This window comes from Myodes glareolus, chromosome 3 (genome assembly GCF_982192425.1).
Source record: "Myodes glareolus chromosome 3, mMyoGla1.1, whole genome shotgun sequence".
In the NCBI taxonomy this organism is placed as follows: domain Eukaryota; kingdom Metazoa; phylum Chordata; class Mammalia; order Rodentia; family Cricetidae; genus Myodes; species Myodes glareolus.
Window position 1 is genome coordinate 62897828 of NC_142028.1, and position 24269 is coordinate 62922096.

General features: G+C 52.7%; 1 protein-coding gene across 7 annotated transcripts in view; it reads left to right on the forward strand.

The window, feature by feature from the left end:
- The first annotated feature begins 1174 nt into the window (after nucleotides 1-1174).
- The window catches only part of Ptpru (protein tyrosine phosphatase receptor type U), a 71162-nt gene continuing 48067 nt past the window's right edge, over nucleotides 1175-24269 (forward strand). For 4 of the 7 annotated variants that reach the window (XM_048434201.3, XM_048434203.3, XM_048434204.3 and 1 more), the window contains exons 1-7: nucleotides 1175-1367; nucleotides 16149-16280; nucleotides 19341-19612; nucleotides 20054-20135; nucleotides 20239-20354; nucleotides 20636-20810; nucleotides 21258-21551. In XM_048434201.3, the coding sequence (XP_048290158.3) occupies nucleotides 1295-1367; nucleotides 16149-16280; nucleotides 19341-19612; nucleotides 20054-20135; nucleotides 20239-20354; nucleotides 20636-20810; nucleotides 21258-21551 (1144 nt within the window). In that variant the 5' untranslated portion in view covers nucleotides 1175-1294. The remainder of the gene's footprint in view (nucleotides 1368-16148; nucleotides 16281-19340; nucleotides 19613-20053; nucleotides 20136-20238; nucleotides 20355-20635; nucleotides 20811-21257; nucleotides 21552-24269) is intronic. The other 3 variants (XM_048434205.3, XM_048434206.3, XM_048434207.3) reach the window with 1 other exon arrangement.

A 24269-nucleotide genomic window follows, 5' to 3' on the forward strand; every position in this document is an offset into this window, starting at 1 on the left:
TCTGTTTAGAACTGCGGCAACCCTGGTCCCCCACTGTTAATTTCCCTCACCTATCTTTCTCCTCCCCTCCCCCCATGTAAGCTTCATGAGGGTGGAGATTTTTTTTAGAATTAATTATATGTCTGTTTATGTGCATGAGAGTGCAGTGCCCTACAAGGCCAGGCGTGGTGAGCAGATACCCTGGAGCTGCAGTTATAGGCAGTTGAACCACTGAACAAGGGCTCTGGGAATCCATTCTGGGTCCTCTGCAAGAGCAGTATGTGCTCCTAACCACTGGACCATCTCTCCAGCTCCCAGAGAGAGACTTGTTCATTTTATTTTATCTAAATTTTTTTTGACAGTTTTAAATCTCCTCCGTGGCCTATTGAACCAATGACCCTGTATCTCGTCAATATTTGAGGAACAATGGGTTTCCAGATGTGTGGTTGTTTCTGACGCTGTTCAAACCAGCCAACCTTGATGCAGGTCTTGCTGTTGCCTCAAACTGATGCATAATTATGGAAAAGTCACGCTCTATAAATCTCAGTTTTTTTTCAACGGTGTAACGGGATTACAGTGGTCTGTGCCTCCTAGGGCAATGAAGATTAACGGAGTCCCAGCGGGAGGGGCACGTACATGACGCCTGGTTTTATGGAGTCGCTGACAACTAGTTTGCTGGTGATTGTGCAAGAACTTGGCCTGGGCAGAGTTCCAAATTTATTTACCCTGAGTAGCCAGAGGCTACTGTCGGAGACACGAGCGTTAATGAGAGAGGTAAATTTCATGTTACTGAATGTAAAAGCTAGAATTCTAAAGATCCAACAACGTTTTCTTTTGGTAGGCTGAAGAGTGCCCTGTCATTGGAGGGAGGTTGGAATGTATATTCCGAAGGGCCAAGGTAGAAAGAAGTTAACGGAGGGGACAGAGGAACCAAGAGTCGGATCACAGTCTCAGCCGTGGGCAGCAAATGTGCTGTCTGAGAATGTTGATATGAATACTGGCACTCGCCAATGGGTCTTCTCGACGGGTTGCCGGAGTGGGGGGAAGGGCACACCGGGGCCGGAGGGCCCAGGGACCCGGGCCGCAGTGAACACCACCGCCAGCAGGGGACGCCTCGAGACCGCGGAACTCGTGCCCGGGGCCCTGACGTCAGCGCCCCGCTCGCTCGGGCTCCCGCTCTGGACTCGGCGCCAGTCCCGCTCCGCGCGGCGCTGCTCCGCTACGGCTCCCGCTCGCCTTGGGCTTGGACTCCAGCTCCCGTGGCGTCGCCTTCCCAGCAGTGGGTCCCCAGGACCGAGGCGGCGGCGCCCCAGCCATGGCCCGGGCTCAGGCTCTGGTCCTGGCGCTCACCTTCCAGTTCTGCGCTCCGGAGACCGAGACTCCCTCAGGTAAGCGCGCGTGGTCCCTCCGAGCTCATCCCTCGAGCCGGGGATGGCTCGTCGCTCGTGTGAGGAGTGCAGGATGCTCGGTCGTATGCTTCGAGTGTTTGTGACCGCTATGTCCGTAGTTTGTGTGCAAGCTAAGGCTGTTTATGTGCCACGGCTGCGAGTGTGCTGGCGTGCGTGTTGCCTGCGTGGGGCACCGGGTGTGCTCTGGCTCGTGTCTGTCGGTGTCTGTCGGTGCTGCCAAGTGGGTTGTGTATTTGAGTTTCGGTAGCTTGGCTGGAGTTGCGTCTGACACTGTGTTGCATTTGTTGCTTTTTTGTATTCCCCAGGAGGGAGTGTTGGTGTTTTCGAGAACCCGCGTGTTTGTTTTATGCGTGTGCCGCGAGGGTTCTGTGGATCTTTCTCGAGTGTGGGCCTAAGAACGAGTGGTGTGTGAGTGTGTGTGTGCGCGCGCGTGCAGGCGTGAGAACGGGTAGGAACCTGTCTCTGTGCGCTTGTGTCCACGAGTGTCCCTGTGGGAGTGTTTGGGATGTGCTGTGTGGGTCCGAGTGAATGCCAGGGGTGGGGAGAATGCGTGTGGGGGAGCGTGTCTGGAGTGGATGTGAGAGTGTCGGTACCCGTTCTCTGCGTGGCTAGAAACGCTGCGAGCGTGGGGCGCTCCTGGGCCGTGGTCGAGTGTGGCCGGGACCCGAGGGTGTGTGTGCATGTGTGAGTGTGTATGATCGCGCGCGCGCGTGTGCGTGGCGCACCCGGCCGGAACAAGTTGTCGCCGTAGCGTCCCTTGAAGCCTGGGGCCGCCCTGCGGCTGGCGAGGGAAGGAGGGGGTAGAGAAGCGGCCGTGGCCGCCGACTCCGACATTTCGGGTCGTTTGTTGTTTCGCAAGTTCCGCGCGGCGCTGGCTGGCGGCTGATCCGAGGCGGCGCCAGGGCCGCGGGGCGCCCGGGTGGGGAGGGCCGCGGGGCGCACCCGGCTGCGGGCGGGGCTGCGGCGTCGGGGGCCCCCGCAGGGCCTGGCTGGAGGCCGCGGGACGGCGTCCCCTTCGTGGCTCGCCAGAGGCGCCGGGGACGCCGCGGTCTCCGGGGACGCTGCCTGCGTCTGCTTTGCAACTTTGTGCGGCCTCCCGACCAGCCGGGCCCGCGCGTGCGGACGTGTGTGTGAATGTGTGCGTGGGGCTCCCGCTTGACCTGCGGTGTGATCACACGCTTGAGTGTGCTTTGGAGTCTGGCATCCTTTCGAGGGTGTGTGCGCGTGTGTGTGTGTGTGTGTGTGTGTGTGTGTGTGTGTGTGTGTGCGTGCGTGTGTGCATTCGCCTGTCTGAATGTGTATGTCCAGTGCCTGTGTCTGTGCGTCCGCGAGCGCATCGCATCGTGTGTTGTGTGGAAGGTGTGTCGGTGTGCTTGTGTATGTGCGTGGCCCACAGTCTCTTACTGAGGCCTCGACCCCAGGCCTCGTCCTCTCCAACGGGCGTGTTTCCAGGGCTTTTCTTCAAGGGCTTTCTCTTCAGCTGGTTCCAGCCACCCGGCGTGGGGTAGCAGGGAGCCGCCCCGGGTGGAAGCAGAGCGGTGACACGCGCTGCTGCCTCTGGCCCTGGGTCAGACTCCTGGCCGCCTGCCCCAGACAGCGGGCCTCCGGGATTCTAGTTCGCGGCCCCGCCCCCCTCCCCGGAGCGGTCCTGGCCTTGCCCTGCAGCTTTTGGGGGCTTGCTATTCAGCTTCAGTTTTGACCTTCTGGTCCCTGAGAGGATGACCCAGGCAACCTGCCTCTTAGACTTTTCTCAACCCTTCTAACCTTCCCCCACTTTGAGATCGAACCCTCTGTACTTCCTCACCCCACCCCATTCCCTTGATTTGCGAACACACCAGGGCCTCAATTGCCATGACAGTGGGCTATCAGGATTGAGGTTTGGGAGACTGAGGTTATTCTCATCCTCAGTTTCCCCATCTGCTTCATGGAATTAATTGTGATTGTGTGTGATACTTGGTAGATATTTGTAGGCAGGGTTAATATGCCTACATATTTTGCCTCTGCTACTCGCTGAGCGCGTGTGTGTATGTGTGTGCGTGCATGCGTGTGTGCTTGCGTGCTTGCGTGCGTGTGTGTGTGAGACCTTGGATAAGTCTCTTTACTATGAAAGTTCTTGGCACTTTTGAAGCTTTTACTATTAGAGACTGATCGAGAAGCCCTGGGAAGAAGGGAGGTGGAAGTCCCCTGTCCTCAGTCTAGAGAGTGGTTCCAGTCCCCTGTCTACCCTCCCTAGTCACCCCGTGGGGGTGTGTGTAGGGTGTCTCTCAGCTGTGCAAACCTGGCCCAGTGATTGATCCTATTGTTCTCTGGCTCAATCTGTCTTTTTGATCGCTGGAGTTGTGGATGGTAGGAATGACGAGAGGTACCCAGAGGGCTTGTCAGGACAGCCCAGACTTCTTTCTGGGACTGAAAAGTGGGGCTAGGCAGGAAGCCAGGAGGGTGACCTGGATCCTATACCACACTTCCCTGCTTCCTCCTGCCTGTGTCTGGTGTCAGGGGAGGTCCCTGTTTTCTGGAAGCACGCTGCTATCCTCCATTCTGTCCCCAGCTGGGCTTGTAGGGTGACCTCCACACCCAGCTAGGTCAGCTAGAGCGGCAGGAGATGCTTTGTGGCTTCCCTTTTTGTCTTGAAGTGTCCTATCCCGTGCCTCCCCACCTCTCCCTTCTCTCCTTTCTCAGCCATCTTCCACCTGCAGTAAGGCACTGGCCTCTTCCTCCCACTGCGCCAGAGTTCTTCCTAAAATGCACGTTGTAAACCTCTCCTCAAATCCTCCTCGAAGCTCCCCAATAGTTCCAGAGTTAAGTCTTTCCCTCTTGGCCTGACAGTGCTCTAGCCCCTGGCTACCTGGCCCACCTCACCTTGTTTTGGGATCAGATGTTCTTGTTAGCCTTATTCACCAGAAGTCCCAAAGTCCCCACTGCCCACCACGTCTTCTCTATACCGTTTACAAACCGTGTTTTCTCCCCAGGATGCTCTGATTCCATATCTTCATATGTGAGTCCCTAGTTTGGTGAGCTTCCTCTTGGAAGCCTATCTTGGTTTTTCTCTGTTCTCAGGAAAGGGAAGGTAGAAGTTGATTGGACTTTTATATGATATTGTAATTACAATCTCTTAGTCCTGTCAGCCTTACCAGATCAGGAACTCTGTAAGGAAAGTCAGTGTGGACCTTCAGTTACTTGTGCCAGGTACAAGGCCTGAGCCTCTTTAGTCTGAATAAATGGATGTGATGTATAAGAACGAATGAAGCTGGGTGATACAGTTCAGTCCTGGGATCGAAGTACTGGGGAGGCTGAGGCAGGAGGATTGATTGCAAGCTTGAGGTCAGCCTGAGTTGCACCGTGAATTCCATGCTAGCCAGGGCAACTGACATCGTATTAAAAAAAAATGCAGAAAAGAATGAATGAAGTCAAGTGGGTCAAATCCAGAGCTGGAGATGCCAGATGGGGGCGCAATGGCTCCACTGAACGCCGAATTGAAGACTGGGTTTTTTTTTCCCCCCTGGTAAGAATCTGGAAAATTCTGCTGGTGGATGGTGTTACGTTGTGAAAAGGCCATGTCCAGAAAGTGTCATCTGGGAGCTATGAGTTAAAGAGGGTGAGTCCCTGGCAGAGACTGAAGGGAGAGGGCTCTTGCAGGAGGGCCTCTCCCCGCAGACTCCTGGTGTTGCTTCCCCCTAGCCTAGCCCCACCCCTGGCAGCTGGCTCAGCTTGTCCAGTCCCGGGAGTTCCAGCCTTTTGTGATCTGGACAACCGTTGGCGAGGCGAGGCATAGAGTCTCAACGGTCAGTCTGAACATGGGAGGAGGGCCCCTGTTAAGCAGGCAGACCTTCAATCTTCAGTCACAGATCGATCGTGGTCTGGGTAGAGGAGGCCATAGCCTTCCTCCTGGATCCGAGGGACTGCCTCTGAGCTGGAGAGAAGAGAAGCCACCATTGTAGGGGCTGTGGGGAAGGCAGCCAGATGCATACAGGTGTGATCCTGCCACCTGGGCAGCCAGAGTGGGGCATGTGTGTTTATGCATGTGTGTGAAACAGAGGCTAGGGGCACAAGGCATATGCATAATGTGTCAGGGTGCCAAGCCTTCTGGTCACCTTGGTGTGGCTAGACCGGAGTTTGGGGTTGGGAAGAAACAGCTGCTATGACACCTGGAAAACCCACAACTTCTCATTCCTGGAATGGTACAGAGTTTCTGGATGCCTCAGAGTTAGGTGCACCGATCTCAGCGTGTGAGAATATTGGGGTGTACAGAGGAGAGTACTGAGAGTGGCTCAGACCTGCAGGCTGGTGCCTCCAGACCCCGTGGGCCCACGGGCACGTGTCCAAATCGCCTTATCCAATAGAAACTTCCACAGAGATGACGACAGTGCTCTTTCCTTGCTGGGGTGGCTTCTTACTCACATGCGGCTACTAAATTTAAATTAGGTACAATTAATTAAAATACTAATTTAGTTAATCAGTTGCACTAGCCAAATTTCAAGTCCTCAACGGTTACACATTGTCAGCATGTTGGCAAGTAGGGGACATTCTCACGCTTGTAGACTGTTCTATGGACTGTGTTTGTCTGAAACAATGGCTCTCAACCTGCATATCAGATATCTACATTACGATTCATAACAGCAAAATTACAGTTATAAAGTAGCAATGAAAATAATTTTATGGTTGGGGGGGTCACCACAGCATGAGGAACTGTGTTAAAGGGTTGCAGCATTAGGAGGTTGAGAAGCTTTGGTCTAAAAGGATAAGGCTGGCAGAACTTTAGTGTGGCCTGGACTCTGCTGGTGTGGGCAGACCACTGTTCTACTGGCCCCATCTTCCACCCTCCCAACAACCTTCATCACACCGTGCCTGTCACAGCAGCTTCTCCTCTGCCCTGTGACCAAAGTGCCCTTTGTAAGGCTGTCATGGTGTGCTGCCACTCTGCCTCAAGTCTCCCCAGCTCCCAAGGCTAAACCCCAACCCTGACATGGCAGTTCAGGCCCTCCCTGGCCAGCCCTTTCTTTAGGAACTGGCCTCCTCGGTGTCACTTGTCCCTAAACTCTGCGCCTACCCCTCTGCTTTATAGTCCAGACCCCTAGAGCCTGCTGTGCCCTTTGCCAGGTCTCTGCCTTTCCTCATTCTGTGCCTTTTGCTGAGACCCTCTTCTCCCTCCACTCTAGCTCCACCGTCATTGTCACAGTAAAGCTGCCCTGCCCCCACCAGGCAGTGGGGGTGGTCTTCTCTCTCCTAGGCCTTGCATGATCATAGGCTGCCCTTCTTTTGTGGGAAGCCATCTGAGGGCTGAGTTGGGTGTTTTGTCATCTCTGGTTCCCTTAGGTGCTCATGGAGTGTTTGCATTGGTTTGAACCCTTGGATGCTCCAGGGAAGGCTTAGAGGGGGTGAAGGGAGGTCCTGGGGTACAGAGGGCTGTCAGTGGCAGGCTGATAAGCATCCTTAAATGGCCTGCAGCATGGTAAGTGGTGGGGCACCCCTGTGGTGCCAACTCTGAAGATGCTATGCCTGTGTGACTCTGGGGGAGAGGGGAAGTCTTGAATAGATTCTCATCACACAAAGCCCAGGACTTAGAATTGGACCCAAAGGGGACTAGAGAAAGGCAGTTGGGGTGGGGGTGGGTTGGGGCACCATTGCTGAGAGTTGAAGGCAAAAGCTAGAGAGCACTGAGATGGAATCGTGGCACACGGCATTGGGGATACTATAGGTAGGACCTCAGTCAACGCCAGAGGGACAGGTCTGGAACTGAGGGCACAGCTGGGGGAGGCAGCTGAGGGCACAGCTGGGGGAGGCAGCTGGTGATGGCGATACTTGTGAGAATGAGACGGCTGGCAATGGGGAAGGTGGAGCTGGAGGGGTAGCTGGGGGATGCCGGTAGGCAGATGAGGGACAGCAAGTGGGAGGTGACAGAAGCCTGTCTGGACATGGGTGAGTCTCAGCTGAGAGAGTGGGATGCGTGTTTTTAGCATGAGCATGTGTGCATGTTTATGCAAGTGTATAGCGAGTCTTTCTCTGTCCTGCCAGCCAGCTCCCAAATCGTGACATAGAGACTTATTATTAATTATGAAAGCTTGGCCGATAGCTTAGGCTTGTTTCTAGCTAGCTCTTGTAACTTACATTAACCCATATCTTTTTAATCTATGTTCTTTGACGTGGCTCAGTCACCTTTACTTTGTAATGCACATGCTGCTTGCTCTGTATCTCATGGCATCTCCACCCTTCTTCCCAGCATCCTCTGGGCCTGGAAATCCTGCCTAGTGATTGGCCATTCAGCTTTTCATTAAGCCAATCAGAGTGACACATCTTCACCGTGTATAAAAAGATTACTTCACAACATGAGTGTGTATTTTTCTTGTTATGTTATGCATGTATGTAAATGTGTGTTTGCGCCTAGAATGTCATGGGTTGGAACAGGGGCTCTGAGACCACACCATCTGAGTTCTCCTGGTTTCCACTGTTTTTCGCTGTGTGACATCTGGGTAATAAAGGACCTCTCTGGGCCATGGAGATGATTCCACTTGGGAAATGAGGATGGAGATGTTACACGGAACCCAGGATGATGTGATGGCTTTTGCATCTAGACATAATTTAGTCTAGAACACATCCTGGTTCATAGAGAGCACCATATAAGTGTGAATTATTCTTAAATGTGTGCAAGTGTGCAAGCCTCCTATGTGCTCGAGAAAGTTTGTTCTTGACTTCTGATGAAGTCCAGGCCTGGGGAGAGGCGATGGTGGTGGTGAATGGGGAGGAGTGAGGATCCAGGCTTGTTGGGGCAGGCTCTTCTCTCCCATCTACCTCCTGTTATCCCACATCCTATGCCAGACTTTAAACCAACGGGCCCCTCCCCCTGTCCTTTTCTCTTGTCCTACCCCATACTGCCCTACCCTGGACTGGGGGCCCGGGGATGCAGTGTAATTGTCCAAAAGATTTTCAGTAGAATTCACATCTGTGTTGGCCTGCCAGTCCTCAAAGACCCCGGTCAGATAGAATACCTGGATCGTATGCTGAGGTTGGCATCACCAGCCCTGTGGGTGGCAGTGCCTTCATCCTGGGCCTTTGGAGAGTCACTGGAAGATGTTGGAGGGTGAGAGTAATGGTGGACAGAAGCCCACAGGGCAATGGAGGCAGGCGTGGCTGAGTGGCTCCCCACCAATCTATCCCCAAGAGGCTTCTACAGTGTGCCCACAACACCTTCACAGTGTACCTATGTCTGCCTCACAGTAGACAGAGGCACTGTTTCAGCCCTGGCCTTCTCATATGAGTGTAGCCTGGGTCTCTGGACCTGGTGTCTGTACTGCTCTGCCACTCAGCCTATGTGAGCTCACTGCAGGGACGTTGGGCTACAGCCATGTGAGCCCACTTCAGGAATGCTGGGCTCACTGCAGGGATACTGGGCCACAGCTATGTGAGCCCACTGCAGGAATGCTGGGCTGCAGCGATGTGAGCCCACTGCAGGGATGTTGGGCTACAGGGATATGAGCCCACTTAAGGAATGCTGGGCTACTGCAGGGATACTGGGCCGCAGCTATGTGAGCCCACTTCAGGAATGCTGGGCTGCAGCGATGTGAGCCCACTTCAGGAACGCTGGGCTGCAACCATGTGAGCCCACTGCAGGGACGCTGGGCTACAGCGATGTGGGACTTTTCCAGGGTTTCTGCGTACTCCACTTTTGCAGCATCCCGCTGATCAGGGCCTGCATCCTGCAGCTGTCCTGCCATGCACTTTCCTTGCGGCTCTCTTCCATGGTGTGGTCCTCGTTCTGCCGGATACCAGGCTTACATTGAGAGGGCAACTCTTTCCGGGTGTCTGGGTGGAGAACCCTCACACAGCATGGCACCTGAGATCAGTGCATGGCTCTCTACAGCCTCTCTGCACGTTTACACTGTCCAGCAGTCTGTTGAATCAGATGTGTAGACTCACCTGGCTTTTGGGCACAGCATCTCATGTGGCGGCTCACTGCCGACACGTGGCCTACTGCCACTACCCTGCATGTAGGCGTCCAGTGTGCTGCAGTTTTTGCAGTAGGGCATCTGCACTGCCCTGGTCATGTGGACCCTCCTGTTTGTAGGCACAGTTCCTCTGCATGCTGACCCCGTGTTTCAGACATACAGGATACATTGATTGCTCCATTGTCTCACGGCTTCACTGGCTATGAGTCTAACAACCCAGCCTCCACACTGCCCCGTCACAGCTACCCTGAAGACGCCTCTGCCATCTTAGCCTTTCCCTGAGTGTGTTACAATGGAGGTGTCCAGGTGCTGGCTGTGGACAGCTTTCTGTGGAGAGTCGTGGGAGGGTCATATCTTGGTGCATCCTCAATGCAGTTCCCCCCGGCTTCATACTGCACATAGAACTTGGACACTTTTTGCTGAACTTGGGGCAGCTTGGATTTTGCATTGCTTCCGAACTGCATAGAACTACCACCCGGAGAGTCAGCCGTGTTATGCATCTGTTCCCTGTAGGGTTGTGTTGCCTGACTTTTCCTGGGGAGACGCAAGCAACTGACTATTCACTCCACAGACCAAAGAAACAATTCTACCCAAGTCTAGCTTGGTAGAAACCCACGGAGTTTAGTGGGTTTCCTTTCAGAAACACCGGTACCTGAAAGGCAGCTGCATTTAGGAAAAGCCCACCCCAGCACAGGGACTTTCTCCTGAAAGCCTTGTCCCTGGCAGCTTGCAGAGAGTCTTCTCCCTCCAGGAGCTGTGGCTGCTTATATAACCTCAGAGCAGGTCTCGGGAATCCTGTAACTTCCCCAGCTTCTGGAGCCTGCTGGATTGTGTGACTGTCTCCTCTCTTCTCCCTCCAAAAGGAGATGTTTCCATTGAGAGGAAATGGCTTGCTGCCAGGTTGTGAGCACTCTGCCGAGCTTCCAGACCCCGAGCTCTTGAAACCAAATCCATGGCTCTACAGGGCATCATCAGGGTGCTTCAGTTTTGTGCCACCTTTCACCCATCCCTGGAGGCTGTTTCTGTTCTGTACCAGGTCCTATGTTGGAGCCTCCCACCTTCCATTCTGCCACCCCCCCCCCCCAATATGGTGATATATACCTGAGATGAATGTGGTTCCACACTGCACTGCCCTGACCACTTCCATGCCTAACGGGTATCAGTGCTGGGGGCTGTGTGTGTGACGTGCTCTGCAGCCTTGCACAGAAATTGCGGGAGTCTTGCCTGTTGTGCTCTATCTCCAGCACACCCCATCACAGCGGGACACAACCCTCCCTCTCCATGGAGCCTGCGCACACCTTCACTGCTTTAGCCTGCGGTGTCTTTATCTGACTGCGGTTCAGGGCATTTGCCCTGCAGAGGATCTCTGTGTTCTGCCGTTGTACTTCTGCACACATCTTAGTTTACTCCCACTCCGATACATGGTGTCTAGCCCTGGACTGCCAATATATCAGCCCTCTCGTCAACTCTGGAATTTGTTGTGTTGGGCCATAGAGATGGGAAAGGGTCTACTGTGAGTTCCTCAGCTACAGCTGGCTTCCTCTCATACTCAGTGGAGATGGCAGGATGTTGGCATTGTTAGGCTCTGTGTTGGCTCCTTTGGTGGTTCCAGCTTTCTTAGCCTGTGGCCAGTCCTGGGTGGTCTCCTAGGTTGCTGCACTCTCTGTGGTTATAGGAATATTTTACTGCCAGCCCTACTGTGCTTTTTTTTTTTAGTTACTCAGGTCTCTGGTAGTCAGTTCTGGGACCCTGACCTCCATTTGGATGTGTTAGGGCTTAGGCTATAGTGACATCCTTGACTTAGTGTAGTTGGTCAAGGTTAGACCAGGTGGGATCTTGGTGTTAAGAAGTCTGGGCCCAGTTGGCCATCTGCTGTATACAGGGCTTGGGGATGGGGTTCAAAGGCATCAGAGCTAGTCCATGACTTCAGGAAGGGAGGAAGTGAGATGAGAATATCCAGGGTTGAGTTCAGTAACCTAGAAGATTGGGGGAGTGGTGGACTAGGCTGGCATTGTTGTTGGGTTGTCTGTGGGGTCCCTAGGCTATGATTGGGTTGTGCCTGGCAGTGTGAGGTCCCAGACTGTGGATTTATTTTCTGCCTAGAGAAGTTTTGTTTCTTCTGGGGCTACCCTTGGGAACTGGACGTTTTGTTGACAAAACAAAGGGAATGAGAATCTCACTGCAAACAAGCTCTGTTTACGCTGGGTCTTCAGAAAACACGGCTGCAGGTGCAGCAGGCCCAGAGCACACGCCTTGTCTGCCCTGGCTAAAGGAGGACAGGCTGTTGCCACACACACACACACACACACACACACACACCCCTCTTCCTACCCACCTCCCCCAGGCTCATACCCACCACAGAATGCATCTATGTATTTCTACTCACAGGTATGTTCCATGAACCAACTTTACAGTATTTTTGAGAGCCCTTGCTGGCAGATGCCCATGCCATCTTATGTACACCATGCCCTGAGGACACCGCCCGTTATTGTTCGTATTGTTATTACTATTGGTTCATTTGCGAGAGGGTCTCATGTAGCCCAGTCTGGCCTGATAATGATCCCAAATAGCCGACCTTCATGCCCATTCGTCCATCTCTCAAGTACTGGCCTCGGAGGAGTGCACTACCACACCTGGCCATTGTAAACTCCCACAAATGAAATCAGAGCCGTAACCCCTGTTCCCATTTCATGGTTGAGGAGCTGAACTGGGCCTGGCCTAGAAACCCAGGGCTCGAGCTGACCAGAGATCATTGAGAAGGGGTCATGCAGTCTAAGGTCACCCTGGATGGAATCAGTTGGTCTGAGAGGTCATCCTGACTGTGGTCAGAGAAGGCAAGTCACATGTCCCCAAGTCATGAAGGGACCCAGGGGCACAGCAGGACTAAGATGCAGATTTCCTGTTCTGTAGTTGAGTGTTTTTGTTCCAGTGGTCCTGTTAGGTTCACAGGTAGGTCTCATACACACACACACACACACACACACACACACACACGCACACGCGCATGCGCACGCTCGCGCATACATACACACACACACACACACACACACACACACACGCACGCACGCACACACAGGGGTGGTGGTGGAGAGAGAGATAGGCAGAGGGAGACCCCTGGAGGGACCCTCCCAGGCCCCTCTCCAGAAGTTGCTGGTCTCTGACATCATCAGGCCCAGAGCGTGCCGGATGTGGATAAACCAACCATCCCCCTTCTTCCCAAATTGTGGTTGACGGTTGCTCAGGCAACCGCCTGGCCAGATTGGGGAGATTAGCAAAGGAATGTTGCTGGGCCAGTTGGAGCTGAGGCTGGGGGAAGCACTGGGGTCCTGCATTCACCCCATCTATCTTCTCTGAGAGTTCTCTACAGAGATGAGGTGCCCAAAGAGGGACCTTGTCTTCGTTCCCTGTCCCCAGCCTAACTTAGAGCGTGCCTCAGGGACTTGAGTTGGGCTGGGGAATGAGTGTGTGTGTGTGTGCACGCGCGCGCACATGTGCCTATACACATGCATGTACATACTCTCTTGACTGGAGTGTGTGCTGTTTGTATTCAGGATGAGACTTCAGGTCTCCTTTTTTGCTAATCTGACACCTGGCTTCAGACCGTTTGGTAGCTTGGTCCCTACTTCCTCTTGACCTGTTGCATTCTGGGAAAAAAAACAAAAAACACCCCCCCCCCCCCCCCCCCCCCGCTTGAACGACCAGAATCCAGGCGTTCCCGGCTCCAGCACCTCCTATGGGTCCCCTAGTTAGGAATGCGATGGAACTCCTTATCCTGGCATCCAGGACTTTCTAAGAACTGGCCTCGGCTTCTGGTTTCCCATCATGTCAGTCAGCCCGAGTTCTGGCTTAGTTTAGGTGTAGCTTCCTTTGTGCCGACACTCCTTTTCTTCGTGTGTCCTTTCCAAACCCAATAACCTTGGCCCTTCTTATCTTTCATTTCCTCACCTTTTCCCCGGTGGGAATCCCCCAAAGCAAGATAGAACTTTTTCTCCCCAGCCCCCCTCCCCATGTTGGCCTCACACGTGCTAGACAAAACTCCCCTCTCACTGAACTCCACCCCTTGCCCTTAATCATTCTTGCACCTCTTACAGTGCCCATCGCGGTTCATCCTACGCTGCTCCGCGTTGTCTGGGGAGACATGGCTGGTGTTAGAGACCAAATCGGGATCTTATTTTGTCTGTGTTTGCTCTCACTGTACAGCCAGGTGGTTTAATTTGTGTCGTCTGCACATTGCTTCTGTGTGGCCCCTGAGTGTCTCACACTCTTGGTCTGTAAGACAAGACTAACAACAGCGCTATTTCCTAAAGGCTGAGCTCCTCATGCAGTTTGGTCAGGGTAGTCCGGGCAGGCATGGTGGTAATCGGCGCCCCCTTGTGGTGGTGCTGAAGCCGTGGCAGGAGGAATTGGCTGTTCCTATCCCTCCGGGAGCTGGGGGCGGAGCTGAGACTGTCTAAGAGATGGAGTTGACCTGGGCCTGGCCTAGAGACCCAGGGCTGGGGCTAACTAGAGATCTGTGAGAATGGTCACTCTGGCTAAGAGGTCGCCCCGGATGGAATCAGTCAGTCTGACTGGTTACACAGAGAGAACAGGTGTCAGCCAGGCTAGTGGCTATTTGATTGACATCTAGGGGAGTGTCCTATGGATAAGACTGGAGTCCACTCTGGCCGGGCATGATCAACAGGGAGCCACCCTGGCTAAGGTCAGCCTAGCGAGGGTCAGTCACTTGGTGGAATCATGTAATTGTGGTCTGAGCAGAGATCCCAGTTTGGCTGTTAGTCTGAGGTCAGTAAGCTCTGGGTGGGGTTGGAGCCCTGTCTGGTCATGTGCCTGACTCAGGACTGATGGAGAGAAACCACAGGACTGACTGACTACCTCAGGCTCGCCAGGACACTGGAGGAGATGCCTGGGGCAGCCACTTTGCCTTTATGTAGGAACCAGAAGGGCCTTGACTCCAGCCTGGGATCTAAGTCATACTTTTTCCTACAGTCTGTCCCAGTGATTGGTCAGGACCTCCAAGGGCAGGAAGTGAGTGCTCCCCTCCTCCTGGAAGACCACTCACTGATCACCTTTTCAAGAGGGAAACGGGGCCCTCCCAACACAGGTGACATTAAAGCTCACTTACCTCATGCCTTATGGCTCAGTGCTGAGTGGAGCTTTTTAAACAAGCACGCAGCAAGCACCGTGGGTGCCCCTACACCAGCTCCCCTGCCCCGGTATGCTCGGTGCAGGCTCACACACATCTCATTGCTTCCCATTCTCTGGTGGGATTCAAGGAGACGAGAGACCCCAACAATGACGAGCCCAGCCATGCCTAGCTCTGCTTGCATGTTTTCATGTGCCGGCTTCTCTTACAGGGCTGGTGGAGACATGCAAATGGTAACACACAGTGAGTCCTCAGAGGGAAGCCGCTCCTTGCCTGCCCCGCCCATGCCACTTACCTGGTAGCTAATTGTCTGGCCTGCCCTCTGCCCCTCTTTCTTGAGACCTGGAAGAAACTCACCCTGCCCCTTCTCATATTTCTGGGGAGTGTGGGCTTTGGATGGGCATGATTTCAAATCCATTTACTTCCCTCCTACGGGAACAAGCGGCACACCTGAGCTGGTGTCTCCTGAGTGCTCACACGCGGCGATGTTGTAAATCTTCAGCAATCCCATGTGTGGATGGGGAAGCTGAGGCTCAGAAAGTGGAAGCAATTTGCCCAACATTGCCAGGGATGGCAAATGGCAAAGTCAAGATTCAATCCCAAGTCTTCCCAAGTCTCCAGCATCCACCACTGAGCCGCTGCTCTGTACCATGGGCAAATGCCTTTGCTTCTCAGAGCCTTGGTCACCTCGTCTGTCAAATGGGTCTGACAGGCAGGCAGGATGGGCCTGGCCTGACTTCCTGCCGGTTCTCTCAACACTGGTTTGCTGGAGCTGCAGATACTATGACTGGGGAGTGGGTACAAGGCCCAGCTCAGATCCCTTCCTGAACCAGTGCAGCGTGGGGTTATTTGGTGCCAACTCCAGGTGCTGATGAACCAGCTGAGATACAGTGGACCTCACTAGCAATTGAGGGGTTCGCATGCATTTCAGGCCCCTCCTTCACTTCCCTGTCATTTAGATTTTTTGTTTTTGCTTTTTTGGTTTTTTGAGACAGTGTTTCTCAATAGTTCTAGAACTCACTCTGTAGATCAGGCTGGCCTCGAACTCACAGAGATCTGCCTGCCTCTGCTCCCAGAGGGCTGGGATTAAAGGTGTGCACCACTACCGCCTGGCATCATTCAGATTATTAGTCTTGGTCTCCAATCACCAGAATTAGCATCCTCTAGTCACAGATGTGTTCGGTACACACAGAACCATACTATGTCACATCCCTGGGGACAGAGATCTACGGTGATTGACTTTGGGCAGTGAATGAATACCCTCGGTGTCTGTCACATTGTCACCTGACATAGATGGTGACCTTCAGCCTTTGGTGCTTAGTATCATTATGCTATGCTGGGCCTCCATTTCCCAGTCAGTAAAATGGGATGAGTCTAGGGCTGATATTGACTGGAGGCTCTATGCTTGCAACAATAATGATGGCTGGTTTTATTAAGGAGGGTCTTGTTGGATGATGGAGCTGTTGGGGATCCTGGGACGTGGGGTGGGGAATGGGCAGTGGAAAGTCTTGGGACTGGTGAGGGTGAGGGTCAGTGAGGGGAGGATGTTGGGGTGGAGGAGGGAGAACTCTGTTAGTTGGAGGGGAGAGGCCAGTGGGGGAACCTGAAGGGTTGTGTTGGAGTCCTCTTGGTCAGTGACCTTGCCTGGGCTTAGCTAATCAGGCCTTGCCCTCACAGCTGGCTGCACCTTCGAGGAGCCGAGTGACCCTGTTGTGCCCTGTGAGTACAGCCAAGCTCAGTACGATGACTTCCAATGGGAGCAAGTGCGGATCCACCCTGGCACCCGGGCCCCCGCAGACCTGCCCCACGGTAAGCCTAATCTCCATCACTACTGTTTTTCTCCTTCTTTTGGGGGATCTGAAGACACTGAGGAGAAGTGATATGGGGTCTCTGGATATACCTCTGCCCTCTTCTTGGGAGCCCTGGGTCCCTCTGTCCCCACTTCAGTACCGGACGTTTGGGGCATCTGGAGCACTGGATTGGGAGGCAGGAGGCTCAATGTAGATTCTGGCACTGGTCTCCTACTCAGATGATAGCCTTGAGAACACTCATTCCAGAATCATAAGACGTGGGTTCAAATCCTGGCCCCATCATCTAGCCAGCTCTGAGCCTTTGTTGTCTTGACTGTGACATGGGAGAACAGTAGCCCATATCACAGGGCACATGTCAGTTAAATGTTTAGTTGTTATTGTTGAGGATATTTGAGAGTGCCTGGTGACTAGTAGCCCTCCTCTCTGGGTGCAGAATCAACTGCGAATCAAGAGTAGACATGGACGGGCAGTGGTGGCGCACGCCTTTATTCCTACCACTCAGGAGGCAGAGGCAGGTGGAGCTCTGTGAGTTCGAGGCCAGCCTGGTATACAAGAGCTAGTCCCAGGACAGCTAAGGCTATTACACAGAGAAACCCTGTTTTGAAAAACAAACAAAACAAAAAAAGTAAATGAAAGAAAGAAAAGAAAAAGAAGCATGAAGCTAGGGCAGGAGGGTCAAAAGTTTGAGGCCAACCTGGGCTCCTTGGTGAGATGCTGCCCCCAAAATAAAAATGGAAGAAAGAAAAGGGGGTTGAAGAGATGGCTCAGTGGTTAAGAGCCCTGGCTGCTCTTTCAGAGGACCTGGTTCAGTTCCCAGCATCACATGGCAGCTCACAAACAGCTCCAGTTCCAGGGGATGCAATGCTTTCTGATGACCTCTTCAGGAATTGCACATATGTGTACACAGACATGCAGGCAAAACACCCAGACACATAAAATCAAAGAAATATATCTTCTTAGCTGATGGCATACATCTTTAATCCCAGCACTTGGGAGGCAGAGGCGAAAAGCTAGTTCCCAGACAGCTAGGGATATTACACAGAGAAACCCTGTCAAAAAACAAGCCAAACAAACCCAATAGTTTTAAAAGGAAAACAAAAAGGATAAGAGAGATGGAGGCCAAATGAGCCACTTCATTGCTGATGAGGCCTGTGTGGCAGGACAGACAGTGAGGGAACCTTAGGCAGAATCTCTCTCCCCTGTGTCCTGTTACAGAGGTGGCCCAGGGTCTTGACTATGAGCTCCCAGCATGGCCAAGATGGCATCTGCTGGCAAGAGTAGGCCAGGGAGGTGGCGGCTCTTAGTGGTGGGTGGACTGGCAGCTTTAGGTAAGAGACTCCTGGGGGCCTGGCTGGCTGGTTGGGCTCTGGGATTAGATTCTGCTTCCCCTGGGCTTTCCCTACCAGGCTGGTCATTGCCCATCTATGTCCTTCTGGATGTGATCATTTGTCTCTTCTGGGTCCTTGATCCTTGTATATGTCTGCTCTAGACATATCACTGTTTAGCTTGTTTGAGAGAGATGCATAAAGATACCCACCTTGCAGGGGCTCTGTATGACCTCTGTGCACCCCTAGACCCAGCCATTCAGCTCAGATCTTAATAAGTACTCACGTATGAGTAGATATAATAGTTCTGGCTTATGGCCTGGAGGTGGAGGTGCATGCCTTTAATTCCAGTACTTAGGAGGCAGAGGCAGGCAGATCTTTGTGAGTTCAAGGCCAACCTGGTCTACAAAGCAAATTCCAGGACAGCTAGAACTGTTGCACAGAGAAACCCTGTCTCAAATCCCCCCCCCAACCAACCAAAGAGAGAGAGAGAGAGAGAGAGAGAGAGAGAGAGAGAGAGAGAGAGTTCTGACGCTTAGATTCATGTTTTCCAGACCTTCCCACTTTGTCTCTCTGTCTTCCTTGGTGAAGGGAGCTGATCTAGGTCTGGGAGGAAGGGTGAACTTGATGGAATAGTCTAGGGAAAGTATAGGGGGATGGAGATGAAACAAGGAGAAGTAGTCCCAGAGGAGGGCAGGAGGGAGAGAAGAGAACCATGGGGATGAAGGAGTGCATGATGGGAGGAGAGGCAGTGTCCAGGAACAGAGGAGGAAGAGGCAAGATGTCACATTGGAAGAGGGAGCTACCTTAGGGAAGAGTCGCCACAGGAGCGGGCTAAGAAGTGTATGGCTAGGATTCCAGTAGGGACAGGGACCTGGAGCTTCATTTCCTACCCCTGCAGGACATGGGCAGCAGCTTCCTTCATAGGACTCCAGGTTCACAGAGATGAGATCCCTCTAGATCCTGGGAACACTCCTGAACAGGCTCAGAATGTGCTGTCAGCTGGGGAGGAGGCTGTGCTCCATGGCTGCTGTACAAGGGTAGCTTTGGGTCTCTCCTTGGCAGCTGCACCCTTCTTCCCAACCCCCCAAGGGAAGCTGCAATCCCCAGTCAGGTCCTGAGGCACTCCCCACCATCTCAGAACACACCAATGATCTTCAGGTTGGAATCTGGTGGGGGCGGGAAGGGAAGCTAATCCTTCCATTCAATCCATCCTACATATTCATCAAGTTTGGGCTCAGAGCCTGTCTGAGGACACAGCGAGGGCCTGAGGCGTGATAGGCTGGTAGCAAGACTGTCTCACACGTTATGAATGATCAGAACCAGGGGGAAGCACCCAGCACGGGGAAAGTACCCAGCACAAGGAAGTGTCTTGAGGCTTTGGAAGCAGTGACCTCAGGGGCTCTGCCCTGTGCCAGACTCTTGACTCCTGAGAAGAATGATCTAATCCTTATCTCCCAGAACTGCACAGCTTGGGAAACTGGTGGCTTGTGAGTGGCCATATGAGCTGTGACAAGGTTAAGTTTGTGTTTTCTACTGTCTTAGTCCTCTCCTTTGGGAAGCAGACCCTGGGGAGGGAGGGAACGGATCTACCCTAAAGCTCCAACCAGAGCTAAAAACGCCGATCACACCCCAAACCCTTGATTCCTGGTGGGTCCTTCATTTCTATCTCTTCCTCGATGTGACCTTGGCTTTCCCTAAGGTCTCCTTGCCTTTTCTTTTTCTCTCTCCAGGTGCCTACTTGATGGTCAATGCTTCCCAACATGCTCCGGGCCAGAGGGCCCATATCGTTTTCCAGACCCTGAGCGAGAACGACACACACTGTGTTCAGTTCAGCTACTTCCTCTATAGCCGGGACGGGCACAGCCCAGGCACCCTGGGCGTCTATGTGCGTGTGAACGGGGGCCCCCTGGGCAGTGCTGTGTGGAATATGACTGGATCCCATGGTCGGCAGTGGCACCAGGCTGAGCTGGCCGTCAGTACCTTCTGGCCCAATGAATATCAGGTGGGCTGGGTTTTAGACAGTTGGTGGGCTTGGGCTTGGAGGTCAGGGCAGCATCAGGCCACCCTCAGGTTGAACTAGGTCAGATTTAACATGTGTCCAGCATCAGGAGCCAATCTGGGGTCATGTTTGGAGTTGGTCTGGGATCAGTGTGGGTAGAGTGTCAGAGGTCATTGTTAGTAGGTCAGAGGTTAATAGGGTGGCCAGCGTTGACGGTGAGTTGAAGCAATACCCAACTGGAAATTCTGACTAGAAGGATTCTGCTGCTTTGAGCTACTGTCTGCACTGGAATGGACCTTCCAGACTTGATCACACCCCTGACACAGCTGGCTTGGTAGTAAGGGTCTATGTGAGCTGGGTTGGCACCTGTTGGTGGAGAAGGGGGTGGGGTTGGGGCCCAAACTGACCTGGAGGGCTGTCACTCTGACAATTGGCTTCCCTCAGGTGCTGTTTGAGGCCCTCATCTCCCCAGACCGCAAGGGCTACATAGGCTTGGATGACATCCTGCTGTTCAGCTACCCCTGTGGTGAGTCCCAGTCCCTCGGGCACACAGATGAGGGGAGCCTTGACTCCTGCCTGCAGGGCGTTTGGGCCCAGCTCACGCTGGGGCTCTGCCGGTTTTCCCACAGCAAAGGCCCCTCACTTCTCCCGCCTTGGAGACGTGGAGGTCAATGCAGGCCAGAATGCATCCTTCCAATGCATGGCAGCAGGCCGAGCTGCAGAGGCGGAGCGCTTCCTCCTGCAGGTGAGGGCGTCCCGTGTCGATTTGGCCCCCGGAAGGTGGCAGAGGGCAGAACACTTCTCCTAGGCTTGGCTCCCTTTTGGGGTTCTGAGTCCTTCTTTCATACCCCAACATCTGTACACTGTCTCGCCTCCCCCCAGGCTGTGCTCTGCCAGTTGGGGTTCTCATTCACCCCAGGGTGGAGGGCAGTTCCTGGATCCTCACATACCCCTGGGATAGGAGGGACTCATATATGCTGTCGGCTTGGAATTCCCCCTGATTCTCCCATCCCTTCTTCCCTTCAGCGGCAGAGTGGGGTGCTGCTGCCTGCTGCTGGGGTGCGGCACATCAGTCACCGTCGCTTCCTGGCCACTTTCCCGCTGACCTCCGTAGGCCGAAGTGAGCAAGATCTATACCGCTGTGTGTCCCAAGCCCCTCGCGGGGCTGGTGTCTCCAACTTCGCAGAACTCATCGTCAAAGGTCAGCAGATTGATCTTGATGAAGGCCGAAGTTGCAGGGGAGGGGTGGGCGCCGGATAGGATAGGGTGGAGTCCACAGGGTTGCGCTGCCTGAAGCTAGCTTCGGTTGGGGTCCCAGGACAGGTTTAGTTGAGGGTTTGGTAGCAGCTTGAGTGGCTTGAGAGAATAGGGAGGATCTCATGATGGTTGCAGAATTAGGCTCTTGGCTGTGATGTGAATTGACGGACGTGTAAAGGGAATAGTGTCGCTAAGGGATGGGCTGTGTATGAGGAGGACACAGGGAGTGAGGCTCTGTCTAGTTGCGCGTTTTAGGTGCTAATCCAGCGAGTGTGCTGGGGTCCCCCAGATTCGGGCTTGGGAGTTTGAAATGGCCAATAGCCAAACTATGGGAGTTCTAGGGCCACAAGGCAGCATCAGTAGGCTCCTCCTCTTCCGCCTGTCCTCGCAGAGCCTCCCACCCCCATCGCGCCCCCACAGCTGCTGCGCGCAGGCCCCACCTACCTCATCATCCAGCTTAACACCAACTCCATCATTGGTGATGGGCCCATCGTGCGCAAGGAGATCGAGTACCGCATGGCACGGGGCCCGTGGGCTGAGGTGCACGCTGTCAACCTGCAGACCTACAAGCTATGGCATCTTGACCCAGACACGGAGTATGAGATCAGCGTGCTGCTCACGCGCCCCGGGGATGGCGGCACAGGCCGCCCTGGACCCCCGCTGATCAGCCGGACCAAGTGTGCAGGTGGGTTGTTCCCTGTTCCACAAGGATAGCAAAGTCTTCTGAAACAAACACATTTATTAACTTCAATCTTAACACAAGGCAGGGACTCTGGAGGCTGTCTTCTAGCCTGGAGGCGACTTCTCCATAGCTTGTCTCAAAATGCAAAAGAAAACAAACAAACAGAAGAGACAAAGGAAAAACAAAACAAAACAAAACAAGAAGGCAAACCAAGAGACCAAATCAGAAAACTTACCAGAACACTAAGACATAGGTGCTGTTGTCATACCCATTTCACCAATGAGATAACTGAGGCAGAGGTGTTAGGTGACTGGGCAGAGACCATGCAGTAAATGGCAGAGATGGGGCCAGAGCTCTTATTCTGTCTTCTTAAACACTATCAGTTAAAAATTGTGCGTGATGGATTTTGTCTGGATTCACTGGGCCTGTCATTAAGCCCGCAGTCAGCTCTTCTTGCTTAGGAGGGTGAAGGAGTGGTTGCTGAGGATCCATGATGCACCTGCAGGGGAGACTCATCAGAAGTGGGTGATGGGTGGATGATGGGTGGAGAGAGCGGGGTTCTCAGTGACGTCAGTGTGCTGTCATCTTTGGAGTTTTCTCAGTGACAAATGTAGATTCTCGGTGTGGACCCCCGTGCCCTCGTGAGAAAGCAGAGGTCCTCCAGCCTCTAGAGTGTTCGTTTTTGTACAACTATGGTTTAATTTTACAGTAAAGATTGACATCTGGGGCTGACAAGCTGGCTGAAGTTGAACTCATATGATTGATTTTGGAACATGTCATCCTGGGGGGCCCTTAAACCGTCTGACAGTCACCCAGGTCATCCTAATCCTAAAGCTTTAAGCAACCATGAATCCACTTTTCCTCTCTCCTGATTTGCTTTTTGTAGAAATTTTACGTTATAGAAGCATGTATGATTGCTTGCGGTCTTTTGCAGGTGGCGTCTTCATTTGGCCTTATTTGCGCTACAGCGGGTTGTCCTTACTGCATTCCTTTTGGTGGTGGTTGCGGCGTGCGACTCTCTCCTATCTCATTCGTCTGTTCGACAGTGGACAGACACTTGGGTCGATTATGCTTTTTGACCATCAGGAACAGTATTGCACATCAGTTTTAAAAATGTTTATTTTATTTTATCTGGTGTGTGTGTGTGTGTGTGTGTATCTGTGCCTGTGCACTTATGTGTGCAGGAGGCCAGAAGAGGGTGTTGGTTTTCTCCCCGGAGGTGGAGTTACAGGGTTGTGAATCACATGACGTAGTGGCTGGGGATGGAACCTCACAACCTCTACAAGTGCGGCAATTGTTTTTAGCAGCTGAGCCCTCCCCAGCCTTCTCCCTCCCGTTCATGGTCTTAATTTGCATTTCTCTAGTGTCTAGTGTTGCTGAACACCTTTCCACACATGGCTGCCCCTGCTGTGTTCTTCACTGAATTGCCTGTTCGTATCGTCGCTCATTTCTTAATAGAATTACTCTTTCTTTCTGTTGAGGCTTGAGAATTCTTTATGCAGTCTAGATACTAGATCTATCTAGAACACATTATGAATGTATCAATGGATGTATAATCTGCAGGTCTTTCTCCCGGCAAGGATCTTCTCTCCTCATTGCCTTTGTATGGATTGAGAGTCAACATTTTAGATTTTGATGAATTTTCAGAATTTGTTTCTAAAATTGCCCAGTGCTTTTGGATTGGATCATAAGACTTCCTTGCCTAGCTCTGGCTCCCAGAGATCTTTTTCTATTTCTTCTTTTATTTATGTTTTTTTTTTCTCCAAAGGTTTAACAGTTTCATCTTTACATCTGTCTTAGTTCAGGTTTCTATTGCTGTGGAGAGACACCGTGACCACGAAAATTCCTATAAAGGAAAAACATTTAATTGGAGGTGGCTCTTAATAGTGCCACTTCCTTTGGGAGCCATTTTCTTTCAAGCCCCCACAACATCCGTGGTATATTTTGGATAATGTGTGAGGTTACGGTTAAGAGTTAAATAGTTTTTGCAGTTGATGTTAAATTATATATGTATCTCCTAAATTTATGAACTTAGTGTTCATGTATGTGTGGACATGCATTTGCTGCAGTGTGCATGGAGGTTGGAGGACAGCTTATGCAAGTCTGTTCTCTCTTTCCACCATGTGTGTCCTGGGGATTGAACTCAGGTCCTCAGGCTTGACGGCAAGTGTTTTTTACCTACTGAGCCATCTTGACAACCTGCAGTTCATAGTCTTAAGTGTTATTAAGAGTTGATTTGTGGGCTACCTAAAATGTAGTTTAATGCCAGACTTTAGGAGAGAGATGCTTGGGTGGTGGGTCAGTGTCCCTGGGGTGTGGGTCGGGCGATATACCCATTGAGAGCGTCAGTCTTCTTTCTTAATAAGTGGAAGCAACACTAATCTCTACCATATGGGGTAGCGTGAAGATTCAGGCAACGGGTGTTTATTGAGTGTTTATTATGTGCCAGGTAAAGCCACAGTTGCTAGGGATACGTGGCTGCACCCCAGACAGAGGTCATCAGCATTTGAGTCCCCCTAAGACTGCAGGGAGCTCCTGTCCTGGCGGAAGGAGGCAGATGATAAATAAGTAAACAAGTGGAATATGTAGTCTGTCAGATGGTGATAAGTGTGTGAGGAGGGAATAAATCAGGGCGGGGGGTGGGGAAGGGCGGAGGGTTGTTATTTATAAAATAGCTGAAGGACTGTCTTACTGAGATGGTGGCATTTGAGCAGAGTCATG